At 42.7% G+C, this 17509-nt stretch overlaps 2 protein-coding genes across 3 annotated transcripts in view; one reads left to right on the top strand and one right to left on the bottom strand.

Moving 5' to 3' along the window:
- Positions 1 to 17509, top strand: part of rhobtb4 (Rho related BTB domain containing 4) — a 539043-nt gene that overhangs the window by 90942 nt on the left and 430592 nt on the right. The window lies entirely within an intron of this gene.
- Positions 4162 to 12529, bottom strand: nr2f1a (nuclear receptor subfamily 2, group F, member 1a). The gene is made up of 3 exons (XM_083979375.1): positions 11353 to 12529; positions 9401 to 9928; positions 4162 to 5377 (listed from the first exon to the last, which is right to left on the bottom strand). Exons 1-3 carry the CDS (start codon positions 11783 to 11785, stop codon positions 5103 to 5105), a joined length of 1236 nt encoding a protein of 411 aa, XP_083835501.1. The 5' UTR covers positions 11786 to 12529; the 3' UTR covers positions 4162 to 5102.

The following is a 17509-nucleotide window of genomic DNA, read 5'->3' as shown; positions in this document are numbered from 1 at the left end:
CCACACCCCCCTTTTTCCTCTGCTTTACTGGAAGGTTTTCTCTCTTGTGCACAGGGTCCATTCGTGCAACAAGAGTGGAGAAGGCATAAATAAAAATGTGTTGGCTGTGACGAGAGATCTGTCCGCTGGAAATGAAGGGCCAGGGGAAGAAGACAAAGGGGGGAAAATGCATGCAGTGGTGTAGAGCTGGATATCTCTGTTAGTTGTCAGCGTTTAGTCCATGGCTGTGGAATGCTAATGAGTGAGGTCTCTCGCCCTTTCTCTCTTTCTCAATCCCCCCTCTCCTCCTGTTCACCCACTACCCCCCCCCCCCCCCCCCCTCCACCTCTCTCTCACCCCCCCCCCCCCTCCCTCTCTCTCTCGGGGAGAAAAAGCGGATCGATAGCTGACCCGATGGTTTTGGCCAATGCTTTATTTATCTGGCCAGGCAATGATATTATCAGCCTTGAACGTTATATACAGCAGACGTCTTCCTAAATCAACACAAAGGGATCCGCTTACACAGCGATCCGGGCTTTCTCACAACCACCTCTCGCTCTCTCTCGCTCTCTCCCTCTCATTCGGCCAGTAGCGCGCGCACACACGCGTACGCACACGCTGGTAGATCCACGCTTTTACGCACGGGCATGCAAAGAACGCGCCCGCACACATACATACAGACCTCACACATATAAAAACTCTGTCGTTGCCTACACACAGTTGCGACAAACTTGCGTGTGCGCGCCCCCCCCCCCCCCCCACACACATACACGGGCGTGGGGAGGCGTCCCCGGGAGGCATCCCCTTATGTTACATTCACAACTAGGGATATTTTATACCCCGCAGGGCTGGATTTGATCCATGGCTTAAAGGTTGCCTATGAGGTCCGCGGACAGATCTCAGAACAGCACACTGTAATCATAAGATATGCCTCTCTTCATTGACTGTGTACAGTCAATACTACAAGGAAGTCGGTCTGTTTGCTGAGATATAACGCAAACATCTCACGGGAATCCATTTAATTTTGGACATTTGTCCTCTCTGTGCCGTTCCCAGCCATTTTGCAAGCTCGTGTGGATGAGGTGTGTGGCAGACACGGCGAAGCACTTGTTGTCTTGTGCTGTCATCATTTTTACGCACAAGACAATATGAGAAATAAGCCGTGTCATACTTCAGAGGGCCCCCCATTCATACACCGTGCCGCTATTTGGAAATTGTTATTGTCTCAAACAACAGTATTTGTCAAATGTGACCGGGAAAACCAGGCTACTATAAGTGAAATGAAGTGACGTGTAACGCCAATAGGACATTCCCACTGCTGCATAAAAACCATTGGCTTGCATTGAGGGTTTGGGAGAAACAGGTTCGCTGACAACTTAGGATAATAAATGTTTCGCTTTCAGACAGATATCTCAAACGTGAAATCGCACCCAGCTGCTTGTGTAAAGCAAACAAATAGCCCCCCGTGTTAGGAGTCCTCCACTTGTGGTTTGATGAATGAAACCAGACAAAGGTAAATGGTTATTTAACTCATTTCGCAGTAACACTTTGGTAACCGGAGTTTCCGAAATTACAGAGGCACAAATGGGGCCTATAGTGTGCCACATATCCATCTCCTTTACCCACCACAGCTACAGTCCAATCTGACGGTGCATTTACTTCCCTCTCACTGCACTTTGTACTTTTACCTTCCTCTTTATTTAATTCAGTGCAAGTATTAATAACGTTGTCATTCCCTTTAAAGAGAATATATTTGATGATAAATGTCCTGTTTAGAAATAATAAAAATAGAGATGATATTTTTAAAGCTCATTATTTCAATATTTGAAGTGTTGCATAATGTACTAATTTGAGCCTCTGTCAAAGTGGAGAGAGTCAGAAATGCTCCACAGCCTAAATGAAAATAACACTTTTCCTAGAGTCCTCATTTGTTTTGCTTGTATTGCCTGTACAGAAACGTTAATTAGGAACACATGCCACCATTTCATCTGTTTTTGAACTATTGCTTTATATAGCCTGTAGTGTAACAATTGTATAACAGAATGCTCTCAGCAAGAGGATAAAAGATAGTTACTCTAGAGGGATTTAGAATACATTATGTGGAGACAACCAGCTGAAAGCTTCGTTTAATAAGCCAGCAAACAATTTAGTCCAGATCTACACACAACAAAACAAAAAACGACCTGGGCTGTTGTCATGGCCATGGAGATGCCACGTTCATTGTCTTGGGAAAACAAACATTTATTCTCATATGCATTCCTCTTCCCCGTCCAGGAAAGGAAAGATCCTCTGGATTATTATTATTTATTTATTTTAAAACGTTAAATAATTCCTATATGTTTCAGTAATCGTCTGTGCGTTTTGCTGGTTATATGTGTCTTTTGTTCATTTTGGTTGGTTAAATTCAGCATTTTCTGCCTCTGGTGTAAAAAAAAAAAAAAAAGACAGGAAAAGCCCCATCAGCTCATTTATTCTGCAACTTTCACCTGACCTACAGCTGCGGCGGGAGAATTATTTCCACAATAAGAAAACAACGATCCAGGCTGAAGAAATATCACGTTTGTGTTTGTGCAGTAGCTTAAGCAACAGCAAGGCGTCTTGACAACTGACCTAACGCACTGCAGACAGGTCGACTGGGAGTTAACAGGTACAATCTGCCTGAACAGACATTAATCACGAGAATAAAAAATGTGGTATATGAGAGAGCATCTGAGGACAGGCTAAAGCACAACCTATAGCATCATTCCAACTAATGAATACCTCAATACTGTAGCATTTGAACGAGACAGGCAATACAAACAAATACCCCAGTGACAGAAATACCCCTCCCCCAATCCTATAAGGCAGATGACAAATATGGCCATATCAAACCCAGGCAGTGCAACGTGCTACATGCAGTTCTACTCCTGTCCTCCTGTCCTCCTGTCCCTCATCACTCCCAGTCAGCAGATGAAGATGTGGGCAATGTGGCACACAAGCAACACGTCTGATGATGAAGAAGGGAGGACTAAGAGGCAAATTTAATAATTGTCACACCGAAACCCCATTTTCTTCTTCGTGACGCCTTCCAGTTTATCACATTTTATCAGTCTAGGTGTGAGTGTAACGCAGTAATGACAGTGAGGGTAGATCCATGTCCATAACTGGGCTTCCTGTTTCATTTGGAGACAGAAAAGGGGAGGCACAGAGAGAGAGAGAGAGAGAGAGAGAGAGAGAGAGAGAGAGAGAGAGAGAGAGACCAGCGCAAGGACAGAAACTCTATGTAACCCATCTAACACATTGAGGACTTATCGATGTACTCATTACACTATGAATGTATCAGGCAAACCAAGGCCACGTCTCGTTCTGTCTCCCTCTCTCTTCCTCTCACACACACTTACATACACTTGCCTTCCCTCTAGCACGTTTCTCCTCTCAATTGTCTCTGCACTGCCTCCATAGTCTCTCTACCTCTCTCTCTCTGTCTCTCTCTCTCTCCCTCCCTCCTCTCTATTCCCACACAATGCATCACACTCGGTGTTCCTATCGACTGGCTTACATGCTGTAAAATACATTTTCCAGATTGATCACGCATATCACAGCAGCTTTTCAGCGGGGCCTAACCCTTTTGCAAAAACGACGCCCACATCAATACTGTGGCATGCACTATCAAGGCAGAGTTTTTAAGGGACGGGGGGTGGGGGGGTGGAATATTGTTTGGTTTGTGGAGAATCACCTTGATTAAGCCACGGGAGGTAGGATAGAGGTGGCTCTATGTGGTGCGCAGGCTTCCCTTGCTGTCTGGGAAAATATTAAACATTAATGCGCTCACAGGCTGGCAGAGAGCTCAGTGCTGTAGTTCCTCACGTTTAGCCTCCCCTCCTTTGTGCTCGCATTGCCAGTTATGTCAGTGGGTTTGTTAAAATGTAAGGTATGCAACCATTGTGTAATTACCACACTTAATCCCGTGTATCACCTCGTTGCCACTGATAGGTGTAATAGAGGTAAACAGTGTGTTCAGAATTATGTGTCTCACTGTAGGACAACTGTGTAAGCTGCATGCACTTGCGCTCTTCTTAGAGAAGCCAGGAGCACAGAGACAAGACATTTCCTCAGATGGTTCAAAATAAGCCCGAGCATCTTGACATTCGCTTCCAGGAAAATGCTTGACAATGAGACATCGTTGCCTATTTCTTTTTTTCTTTTTTTTTAATAGTACAGTCACCATCACACAACTTCATCAACCGACCCTTCTGCAAAAAGCTGCATCATGGAGTAAGCAAATTGAAGGCAACAACCAATAAAATTCAAGAAACAATGAAAATTTTCAAGACGAAACAAACAAAATGTATTTGAAATGATATATTAAAAGTGCTTTTGATTTTCATGTCTCTCCTCTTTGACTGATGATCGACTCCACGCGCATTCATGGCCCGGGGGAAAGGCGCCCCAGACGTCCTCCCAGTAAAAATGTCCTGGAGGCCAGTTTGCTGCTGTTGCAGGTCCATCGTATCAATTGGGAAAAAAGTTCAACCATCAGTGGTGATATTGTCATAGCGATTAGACTGTTTCTTATTTGTCTAAATTTCTTTATTTTTCTGTTTTTAAATTCTCACTTCAATTTTAATTCTTGGAGAACATAGCTTCGACAACATATATCGCACTCATTATAAGAAGCAAAAGGTTATATCAAAAATTATTAGTATAGAATCACAGAAACCCTGGTTTAGAACCAGAAAAAATACAAAACAGAGAGGTACATAGACACAGGACAATTCTTATAATTGCTTGGAAACATTATTTTCCCGCTAAGTCTTGATTCTTTTTTTTCTTACTGCGCATATGATGTTTTTCATTTTATTTGTATTTTTTACAAAAAAAAGGAAAATAAAGACTAGTATTTTACAAAATGAAGAGTATTGTTCTTGAAGATGAGCGTGGATTTACACAGGTGTAAAGTCCAGTTCCAATATTTTTCTGTACATAAATGTATTCCATCACAGTCCCAGAAGACAGAAAAAAAGTAATGTCTTCCAAGTTTCTCAGAAAAGGTCCTATATATAGTCTTCTTGGAGGAGGATGGGGTGAGGGGTGCTGAATTTTGGTCCTTTTTTCCCTCTCTTTTTTCCACTTTCATATAAGGATCATTGGATGGACATGTAAGGCCAGTTGAAGCTGCTCCCGGATAATAGCATATCCCTGATGAGGGTTTCAATAGGAGTTTTACCTACCAAGCGGACGAAGAACAGCTGCTCGATTACCGACGAGGAGACGGTGCGCAGAGAGGGCAGCCGCAGCAGGAGCTTCCCAAAGCGGCTGGGCTGGTTCGGGTACTGGCTCCTCACGTACTCCTCCAGGGCGCACTGGGATTTCTCCTGTAGGCTCTCGATGTGAGCAGCGTCCGACAGGCCGCAAGCGTCTGGGAAGCACACACACCAAAACACTGTGGTTAGGCTCGTCACTTCTCCAAAACCACAAGGTGCAGCATGTTGTGGAAAAGTACCTGAAGCTGATATTATATTGTCGTTAAACTTCAACATGTGGAGGAACAAGTAAAAGAAGATATGTGGGCTGTAAATATATTATGGAAATTATGTTTTTGCAATAAATCAGCCTCTCAGCTCAGCAAACTTCCAGAGAAGCACAGAGAGGAACTTATATTAAATACAGATATTACTTTTCTTTCATAATTATTTTTAAATATACTGTATATACATGTCTGAAGAATCCGCTTCAAATGTCTGTACAAAATATGAACACAAAACCACATGGTCATTTTTTTTCTTCTTTTTTTTTTGCCTCACGTGGGCTAGCTCTGGCAAAGTGCACACTTTGCCATTCCCAATTTACGTCCTGCAAAAGCGCTCTAGTTATCATTCAACATCAGCCTTTACGTGTTATTGACAAAGTGGAATGAACAAACACACTGCCCAAACATGCTACATCACACTGAGCGAGTGGGACTGTCATACAGAATAAACAAGGGGCTTGCTCGCTGGAGTAGTGGATGCACAGCACAGAGGAGGATATCTCTGCTCTGCTCTGCTCTTACAACAATCAACAAGAATGTGGAGCTAAACGTGGTGAAAACAGCGTTGTGAGCGTGTATTAGGGGGAACTGATGGGCCAATGGAGCAAAGGCGAAAGGTAGGCTATAGGCCCAAAGGCCGCTGCTCTTGATGTCTGGACTCTGGGGATTCAAGTATAAGGAAACATAAACGGCACTGATGAATCTGAAATTACACTGGATGTAATGTGACCTAATTACTCTGCAGTAAGCTGTTAAGTCATTTCGCTGCTCTTCTCTCCATAGACCACTCTTGGCCTGTTTTTCGATGGAGCCTATAGGACAGGCCGCTGGAAGCAATCAAATTTATTAGAGGAGGTGAAGTCAATAGTCACGCAGAAGCGACATAAAATGTCAGAAAATGAGCCTGTGCAGCAGCAGCAGCAGCACCAGCGCCAGCACCAGCAGCCGAGGCGTGCATGTGTTTTGGTGCTCACTGGTGGCTCATGCAGCCGTGTGCAACCACGCTTCAGTATAGACAAAAGCATATATGGCTTGTTAGTGTCTTGCGATGTTTTAGTCTGTTATAAAGAGCACCCTTTTTCACGCAGCCCGAGCATGCGTGCTCTAGTCCACTGCTTATTAACGCATAGAGACGTAAGAGCATAACCGCTGGTGTATATGGTCCCACATGGAGTCTGGGCTGTCCTTAAAAGATTATGCATTGAGCTGTGTTTTTGTGGAAACTACACAAGGAAGACTTCTTTAGTTTTCAAACACCACTACATTAAAGACCGGGCAGAGGCTTTTAAGCCTATTCGTGATTTCTCACTGCTATAACTCACTATGGCCAGACACAATAACCTTATGAACCCGGGGGCAACGCTGCGATCTCGGGGTGATTTACTGTGACCTTAGTCCGGCCGGTCAGTGCCCCACGTATGCAAATCCCTGTGGATTAACGCTGAGTGTCCGTTTTAAAACCTACAGCAATCAATAGGGTTGAAATTAATTACATTTGGAAAATTCTTGTAAATTATAATACTTGGCATGAATATTGAAAGGCAGCGATATAGAAAGTTCAAAGCATTGCAGGGAATAGGCTGCAGTTGAATGTATGTGTCAAGAGAAAGCTGGTCAAAGACACCCCATAGTTCTCCATAAGGCCTGCCTGCAACCCTGCACCCCACTACCTCAATAGACTGGGACATGGGAGCAGATAGCTTCCAGATTCGCAAACGACTATTTCTGTGGTAGGTTAGCAAAGGCACACACTGCACTGTGCACATGTGGACGAGGAGTTCATGTAAGACAATGATCTTTAACTGTGGTGAAATAGTTTTCCCTGGCCATCATTATTTATGCATCAAATGCTGACATGTCTGGTGTTATTAAAGGAAAACAATCCTCGCTGGTCTTGGCAAAGTGCCATGTGACTTGTTATGGCCAACAACAGTTGTAGCCTATCAACCTAACTACATGATCTGTTAGAAAACATGGAGGATGTTAATGTGTGTACGAAGTTTCTCTGGGTAATTTGGGGTGAATTACTGAAACGCCGTGCAATTGGAAAATATGGCCCAATATGTCAGTGCACAGGATAACATTACAGGATGGGCAGACTAATAGTGAATAAAATGAATCCAACAGGATGTCACATCACTTGAATAGGGTAACTATGACAAAATACGTATCCATGTTAAAACATATATTTTTCTCTCAGTTTGCGTTCAAATTTTGGTGTGCCAAATTAACCTAGCTGCCAAACCCCATGACTGAAAGTAGTTATTATATCTCCTGAAACTAAATATATAAATAAATATATATATCTTTGTATAAAAAAAATAAAGAAAGTCCTCTAACTGTAGGAAATCCTATGTGGTAAGGTCGTATCCGTCAAAACAGGAAAATTGAATATTGAGGGTGGTTTAGTAGAAGGAAACAATCTCCGAGTTCCTATTTACAAGTTTGGTCAGCACTCTAACTTAGTTTAGATAATTTACACCCTGATTACACAAATCTTATAATCATTAGGACACACTGTGTCAAATTTTAATATGGAATGGGGATTTTTTTTCACAAAAAAGATAATAATATAATATAATATAATTTAATATAATATAATATAATATACAACAGTTACGGTGGTGTGTTTATATGTAGTTGTAGATTCCAGTGACGATAAGTAAATAATAAACAATAATTATTAAAATATCCTTGAAGACAAGTGTAACCACTCTTAATATAAAAAGGAGATAAGACGCTTTCTAGGGATATTGAAAGTGATAATTATTTCGATATAAATCCAAATCTGAAAATCCCAGTAAATCTGAATATTTTATCATAAAAGTGCCCAATTATAGATTGTGTACAACCATGTTACCGAATTTTATAACGGGACAAATAGGAGACAATGAGGTCAAAACTTTGAGATAAGTTCAGAAGTAGTTTGGGGCCTGTAAGTGAGTGAATTTAAACTTTCCTTCTCCTTCCCATCATCAAGAGACTCCCTTGACGTAATAGGCCTAATGGCACCAAGTGTACACAAGCAGCTCCAAAATAGCATCTAAATTACGCACCGACAGTAAATGAGGACCTTTAGGACCTTGCCCCAGTCAGCCATCAATTAAGCTATCAACAATGTAGGTTACTTTTGAAAATTACTGCTGATGACTTTCCAAAGCGTGTGCGACAAGAGAACCTATCCTCAATAAGTAAGAAAATTAATAGGTCATCTAAAATTAATCTACAAACAATCTATACAGCAGTGTTGCTTTGTGTGTTACAGAAGCGATGCACTGACATATGAGTCAACTTCCATCAGCTTTTTTTTGATCTCACTCTGCTAAGGATTATTTCCTGCCCCCCAAGACATGTGTTTGTGCACGCAAAACAAGGATGAAAGCACGCACCAACACTCATAAATGCATCAGCTGTCATATATCACCCAGTGATAGACTATTTCATCTTTACGCTCAATTATTTGACACCTGTTCCAAAATTTATGGCCGCGAAGCTACAATCTCGGTGTCGGCTCAGACGTGTTAAAAAAAAAAAAAGTTTAACTCAACAATTATAAAATAGTCACATATAGAGACTGTCAGTTGTCTCCTGTTTAAAAAGCACTGGACTGGGTGTTACACTTAAAAACTTGATGCGCTCACTCAATCTGGATTTGTTTACACGTCTTATGCTGCGGCTACAACTGACATGGGAATGCATGTAAGAGGATATGTAGCAAGCTGTTGACAAAATAGCTATTCCATCGGCAACACAAACATCTCGTAAACTCAGATTTGTGACCAGCCTTCGCTTGACAACCATATCCTTGATGCCACAGCACTTCGCCCTACGAGCCTCGCTCCCAGTAACATAACTGTAACTAGGCCTCATTTGATTATAGACATGTTCCTATGTGACATGTTGGACACCCACCTGATGTAAAAAGCACGATGGCCTTCAGGCAGCTGTACTCTGCCGAGTCTACGTGCAGGGTCTTAAGCTTCTCCACTTGCTCCTGGAAGATCCGGATGTGATCCATGAAAGCCACGACGCGGTCCGCGGACATCGGGGAGGCGTGGAGGCCCGCCGCGGCGAGCAGAGGGGCCACATGCAGAGGCATGGAGCACTGGGCCGCGTTAAGCACAAACAACTCGCTCCACGTCAGCCTGAGAAGGGACACCTGGTCGGTGATCTGCAGGTCGGGAAAGAAAGGGATGTTTCTCGCCCACTCCACGGCGCTGAAGAGCAAACGAGCCGCCAGCTCGCAGATGTTCTCGATGCCCATGATATTGTTGGGCTGCATGCACTGGCTCCCGTACCGGGACGTCGGGTAAGGCTCAGCCCGGAGCAATAACGAGATGTATCCGGACAGATAGCAATGGCCATTCAGAGGATCCCCGTTCGTCAGCGCGTACTGGCCTGGGTTCGGCTGGGTTGGAGGCATTCGTCCTCGCTGAACCGCTGACAAAAAGAGAGAGAAAAAGAGGAAATGTGCATCCAGGACTGATAAACATTGTTCATGAGTAGTAGTGCAACAGTCAAGCAGGCTACAGCTAGTGTGCCCCTTCTCTGTAAAACGGCATGCTCTGAAATTCTAATTCTGCACGCTTTTCAAAACACACTGACTGTTGTATGCTCTTTGTAAAACTATAATATTCCAGATTATTCTATCGACAACATAAACAAATCATCAATACAGATGTGTTTGTGTCCCTCAAGCTTCACACTGATTGCATTTGTATTTAAGGATTCAGGCTACATGGGCTGCAGGGCAAAATGGAAATAGAGTCACTTTTACACCGAAAACACACACATTTTCTGCTCTCCAAAAGTAAATTTACCTCATTTACTATCATGAAATTTTCAAGGCGTAGTTACACAGTACGTGTAACAGTTAACTTATATTACTTCGGTATTTTATTTATGTGGCTTTTTGTTTATTTTAATAATTATCAATTGTGGCCAAACATATTACAAATATGACTGATAATTACGGTTAAACGCAGTCCCGTTTTTTATATTTTAGCCACACCAAAAGGTCAGTTGAGAATACAAGCAATTCAGCTATTGTTTGATATTAAAAATAAAATATGAATGTAACTCAGTGGACGTTAGACGTGGGCTGGTAGTGTGCACTACAAATAGTAGATTTAAAATGAGGGATGTTTGCATAAATTTGGACAAAACACTTGACATAAGGACGAAAGTTCTACGGCCTGTAATGCAGCAAGCAAAACAATTAGCCATGAACAACTTCAGCGGCATTATTCAGTGAGTCTGAGCTGTCTAGTCAGCACAAGAGGCTGGAGAGAGACGTGGGTTTGTAGTGTGTTCATTTTACATTCACACACAGCTTACAAACCCCACTGTACAATTATAAATTAGTTAACTGCACGTAGTTATGGAAGAGACTATTAGCTCTGCACGCTGTACACATTGCACACACACATACAACACACACTCACACTCGGGCAGACGTACACACACACATACACACACACACACGCACACACATACATACAAACATAACCCCTCTTCTGCTCTAAAACCTATGCGTAAAACGGGCCTATTGGGCTTAATGCCTTTGCTTGGTTATAGTACAGTTTAGACTGCATGAAAAACAAAATAAAAGGGTCAGCGAGACGAGCCGCTTTGTTCAGACGACCTGCGTTCACCAGCAGAGCTGCTGTGGCTGCACTGGCCTTTTACCCTTCTCTCACATAGGCAGACAGACTAATCGTTCATGCAAACATCCCTCAAAAACATGGATGGAGACTGCAGTATGCCCAGCCATATAGCCTGTGACCTTAATGCAACATGGCAGCCCTATTCGTCTCTTACTAGTATGCGTATACATGAGTGGACTTTAAAATATATATATTCACCTTCCCGCCGCATTCCCACTTTTAAACATTTCTTCAGCCGGCAGTATTGGCACTGATTTCGGTGGTGCTGGTCAATGGGACAGTTCCTATTGGCACGACATGAGTATGTTAAGTTCCTCCGTACACTCCTCTTGAAGAAACTTTTGCATCCCTCGCAGGTGAACTGGCCATAGTGTTTGCCGCTCGATTTGTCTCCGCAAACCACACATTCAATATGCTGCTGACTCTGTCCAGAATTTTGACTCCCCTTGTCCCCGGCAGTCCCCGGTGTGGACGGGGGTCCCGGCTGGCTGGGGGTCTGCGGAGTGTGCGGCGCCGCCGACGCCGCCTGCTGCTGCTCCCTCGCCGGCTGCGCTGCTGGGTTGGGGCCGCTCGGAGGTCCTCCGGCCACGTCTTCCTGCGGATCTCGCCAAACGCTAACTACCATTGCCATATCTCGGCCCCGGAAAGTGCTATAAAGCGAAATGATCGCCGGTGTTTATGAAGCGTAGAGGAGGGAAAAAATAGATCTCAAAAGACGGGGCAGTGCAAAGTCAAATCGGAGCACGCAATCTCATATGGGGTAAGAAGGGGAGTACAACGCGATCAATACATTCAAAATACAGGAGGACGATTGAATAGGCACCCGATCAGGATATGCAAGTATCGGGAGGCCAGTTCCAAGGTAAATTGCAGTCAGCCATTCAGGAATCCCTAATCTTGTAGGAAAGCCCGAGTCCAGACGTAACAAATTGCAGTTTGATATAAAATAGCCACAAAGGAAAGGCAGCAGGAGCGATTCACATGGACGCTGGAACGAGTAAAAAAACCTTTTGCTGGAAAGACACGCGATCCAAAGTGCTGCGGAGATAAATTCCTTTCTCTTTTCTTCCCCTTGCTCCTTTACACTCCCGTCTTCGCCGTATAGGAGGGGAGGAAAAACTGAAGAGCTGGATTTTTACATCTATATTCTTAAATAAACCCCATCATCTCGCCCAGCAGCGAAAGAAAACCGCGTCGCCGAATGAAGTGCCCATGTATAGTTTCACCTCTCTCCAGCAGGAGGAATGGAGATACGAAGAGAAAAGATAAAAAAAGAAGAGGAAAAACACCAACAACTAATAGAATATGCAAGAAGAAGGAGAGACCCAAAAATGAATGCGCTTAAACGGGAGGACCAGCAGAGCAATGTTTCCGAAACGGGGGATCTGCGCGAATGTCTGTATATAGTGAACTTTGACACTACTATTGAAACTGACACGTTTCTATGGAGATCGCTGCGCCTTATATGGTGCTCATGTCAAGGAGCCAAGAGAGGGGCTGCTGGAGACTGATAATCAAAGGCGACTGACTGGCCAGAGCCCTGCATAGAGGAGGAGGAGAGGAGGAGAGGGGGGGGGGGATAGGGAGAGAGAGAAAATGGGAGGCTAAGGTTATAGCCAAGCCCTCTCTTTCTCTCCATTGGTTAGAGTCCCCCTCTGTTCATTCACTGCAAAAAATGTCCATCCCGAAAAGCCCGTCGGTCTCGTGTTCAAATCTCAAAATGTTATTTCTTCATGAAAACAGTGGAAAAAATGCAAGTGGAGTTTACTGATTTCCACTTGTTTCCAGTCACAGTCCGAATACAGAAATCGGGGGGATATTTTTACTGGTGGTCAATATGTTGACATAAGGCAGAGTAGCCTATACACAGAGATTGCGTTAAAGATAAACAGTGAATGTAATAAAATGCACAGAGATGCGTCGTTTGACGCTGGAAACAAGTGGACACATCTCCCCCCGATGTAAGATTCAGTGCCGTTTCGCTGAATCCAAGATTTCCAGACTCAATAGCCCAGTGAACCGACTGATTGCCGAGAATGGATATTTTTTGCAGTGTTGCCATCTACGACTGGAGGGGCTGGGGGGCTCCGACAGGCACAATTTACATTGAGCTCGCCCCGCGCTGCTATTTACTTTGAAACCTGATTAGTATGGGCCGTCTATTGTCACCAAAAAGAGGAAGAAACCCTGGATAGAATAGCTGAAAAAGCGGGGTAAAGGCAAGGGGGGGACAAAGGTTTTACGCACGACAAATAAACCAAAAACTGTGCGCAGCGGCGAAAGGGGGACTCTTGGCTCACATATTCCCCAAAGTTTCTAAATGGTTTGCGTCGGACTCGAATCTTTATTATAGAATTAACGGGTGTCATTATTGGCTTGAAGCGGATTCATATTTTCACACGTTGTTTTGTCTTTGGCATGCGCATTGCGGTAAATCCATGACTGTAATCGGCACAGTCTCGCTGATTAAAACTTACAATTTAGTTTAAAGGAGCTTATAAAGGGGGAAAATGTCAGTGAGAAGACTGATGCATTAAAGACAGCGTGTTATACAAACGGGATGTCGTGCCAGCGGCCGAAAATCTCTAAAAATAGACGGGGCAATAAGCAATATTCAATAATTACCGAGGTCCTGTAGTCTCCACAATCACTGAGCTGGTGTCATATTATGTCTTAATAATGACAGTAATTCAAAATCATGTGAAGTTGCTGGGAATTTGCATGGGGATTCCGGCTTTTTTGTATCAGGGTTTCTGCAGGCTTACTCCCTCCACAACTCAAAAATGTCTGGATCGCGCTGCCATCTAGCGTACATTGCACAATTACAACCCCATATTAATGCATGCACAAGTCATCAAACATGGATTTTTTAAACTTAGAAGTTCATTTAGAAAATAAAATGAGACTGAATTTTGCGAAATGTTTTCTCCCGTTTCTTCTGACTGCCTGGAAAGAGCACTATTTTGATGTAAAGTGTGTATGGGAAAGAGAATAAGTTTAAAAGAACAACAATAAATGCTGGTTCTATCACAACGAAAACAGAAAGAGTCTCAAAAGTAGACTAACATTTTGAATACACTTTGATTTGGATGAAACATAATGTCAAAACGATGTGCGCAATTCCTCCTCAAAAACCATGTAATACACCATATTGGAGAAGTATAACCTCAAAATACATCAAATTATTGTTTAATAAAAACAAACAAAGTCGTCTTGCACAGATCTTTAAGCACACTGAGATATTAGCAGATATAATGGAGTGTAAATATGCAAGTGGCCCCTTTGGAAACGCATAGGAGGGATGGGTTGTTTTTTAAGTATTCAACATGAGAGCTCTCTCTCCCGTCCATGTCTCGGACACTCCACTGAAACTCCCCGGCCATGTCTCCAGCTCTTTGAAAAGGTGAAACCAATAAGATTAAATCGGACAAAGAATTTTTTCTGTAAGTGTATCATTAAGATTTAACTCCACAGATTGGAAAGGGGCTCCGCAGGAGAAGAGGAGAGAGGAGAGAGTGAGAGGGACAGCGAATGGGAAGCAGGGTAGAAGCTCTAATAGAAAGCTGAGAAACGGCGAGAGAAAAAGGAGAAAGTGGACAGCAGGACATTAAAAGAAGAAGCACCAGCGACGGCGGTTACCAGTAGAGGAGCAGCTTTCTACCTGGATAAAACCAGCCGCAGATAAAGGCAAGTACACTATTTATTTCTCACTTCTCCTACGCTACACACGCATGGCTCTGAGCGCAAGGCTACAATCTCAGTGTTACGCCACATGACCGTTAACTTCAAACCATGTAGTCGACCCCGGCATGTGTCAGAGTCCCAACTTTTCTAGCGGACAGCCGCATCTTTTCTCCACTTTACCGCCGATTATCGAGCCTCGTTCCCCCGTTTCCCAGCTGTCCCCACCGATTTGTACATCAGATAGTAGTAATGTTATTACAGGCTGCTTGTTGTGCCGCTGGACATGGGAGCTATTTTGCACGTCCCGTGCACCTCACCTGGAAGGCTATTTGTTGTTTGAACACATAGTGAAAAGATCGATAGCAGGCTGTTTGTCTCGGCGATAGTGTCACCGGATTAAGAGGCTGATCAAGGAGACCAGCCGCTGCCCATCTTTTACACTCTTTTCCAAGTGCATGTTTAACGTCTATACTGTCAAATGCAAAATAAACAATAGAGATCAAGGCAAAAATACAATTTAAAAAAATCTCACGCACAAGAAAAAAGACATTATATGTGAGAAAGAGCTGCAGGGAGTAAATGTAAGATGATATGTAATGTGACTGATCAAAGCAGAATTATTGATAGAAAGGGGCTGTAATAAAAACTGACTATCTAAAATAAATGATGCAGCAATGTAGGACAGGTTAATTTAGGCTATTCCAGGACAAACTGCCACGTTAAACAGCTTTGTAAAATAGCATTACATAATAACATTGACCTTAATCCTAGATGCATTAAACTCATGCTAATTAATAATTTTTACATGAGCCAAGTCAAATTTATTTTTTATTTCCTATTATTTGAGATTCCTCCTTGTTCTTATTTGGGCAGCAAAATGTGCATGTCTCTATAATGCATAAACTTACTGAAGAATTACATCATCACATTATTATTAAACAGGTACTGGATGCCTTTTACGCAATACACAGCAGGCTTTTGCATATAGTGTAATCAAATGTTGGAATAAAGTGAGCTTTGAATATTAAGGTCCAATCTGCCCTTTTCTATTTGTATCACAGTGTAATAATCAAGGAATGGATTATCGATGGCTGTGTAAATTTCCCCTGTGTCAAAGTTTTGTCAAATACTTTATTGGTCAAATATTTACAGGGATTAAAAGCACATTTTGCCAAATCTGAGACGATCAGTGAGTGACTCCACTTTTGAACACGGGTACGTTGGGATCTTATGAGGCTGAAGAAATGCAGCTTTAACACAGCTGAAGCCAACAAGCAGCACTATCAGTTGGGAAAACACTGAGGTCAGAAGTGCAAGCCCCCTCCCCAATAAAACAACAGATGACCACAAGTGCGCGTTTTGGGGGCATTTAAAATGATGCAAACAGAAGCAGAGATTTATAAATAGTCGAGCTTCTGCTTGTTATTGATTGTGTGTAATCACATCAGGGTTACAACCACAGCATATAGTCAATAAGACATTGCATGGGCTTAGATTCGCTTTTCAAAGGGGGCCTGTGCTCAAACCGTCTCCTGTGTAGACGCCAGTGTTGTGTTTGTGGACGGTGGGACAGAGGGCAACTCGCAGCTGAGGCTACTTTCAACATCTGTCCGCAAAATTATTAATATAATAATTCAACGGCCGAAAGCACCTTTACGCGTGGAACCCTGAGCATCGTTACACGTCTCCCTGCTGGGTCCTGCTTGGAATAATAGACACTGAGTAATAGTCATTTGTGGCAACAAGATGCAGCTCACAAAGCTCAAATGTAACTTCACACGTGTTGGACCGTGCTCGTGTGTAGAATTGAGAAGTTTGTGACTGAAGTTATTTTAATTAATAATGGAGAAACTCATGATTTAGTAAGTAAACACTTCTGCGCTGCTGACAAAGCCATTACACGCGTTTGCCTGTTAAGCTATTTACTGTACAGGGTAATTTGTACTTTCTATTATGTGTTTTTATTAATTGCCCGAGCATATAAGCTCATTAACATAAGGCCAGTGTGTTTCACATTTGGTACAACCGAGATAGATGCAGCTACAGTGTCTTGCAGCATGTGTGTCACACTAATAATAAATGAAGACAATGCATACGTTGTTTTACCTTGTCCTTATTTCAACAGTATGTTCTGAATGTAATCTTTTTTTTTTTTTTTTTTACATAATGAGCTTCCGGATCATGTCCCTGCTCCATGTTACCCGGACCCTGCAGTGCCGTATTGATTTATTAGTTGGGCAACAAAGGCAATGTTTGTTGTTTGTTTGTTTTATTCAAAAAAAATTAAATTAAATTTAAATCAAACCATTCAAAAATGCAATGACATTAAAGCCTTCGACCTGATAAAGGCAAATGTGATTCTGACATGGTTTTAAAAGTGGGAGTATTGCAACTTTTCTCAAACCTCTCCAGTCAGCACTTAGATGGCACTTTGAGTAAAAAAAAAAAAAAAAAAAAGTCAGAATTTCACGGTGCACACAGCTAACGTCAATTAACTGCAGCTCCTAATTTATAGAACAAAAATATAGAACTTATTGTGAAGTTTGAATTGGATGTTTTGTTGCTTTGCGTGGCTGTGTGTTAAAAGGGGAGGGGTTGAGTGTGTGTGTGTGTGTGTGTGTGTGTGTGTGTGTGTGTGTGTGTGTGTGTGAGAGAGAGAGAGAGAGAGAGA

This window comes from Trachurus trachurus (assembly GCF_905171665.1).
Source record: "Trachurus trachurus genome assembly, chromosome: 9".
NCBI lineage: Eukaryota > Metazoa > Chordata > Actinopteri > Carangiformes > Carangidae > Trachurus > Trachurus trachurus.
This window is presented reverse-complemented; position numbering and strand designations above follow the sequence as displayed.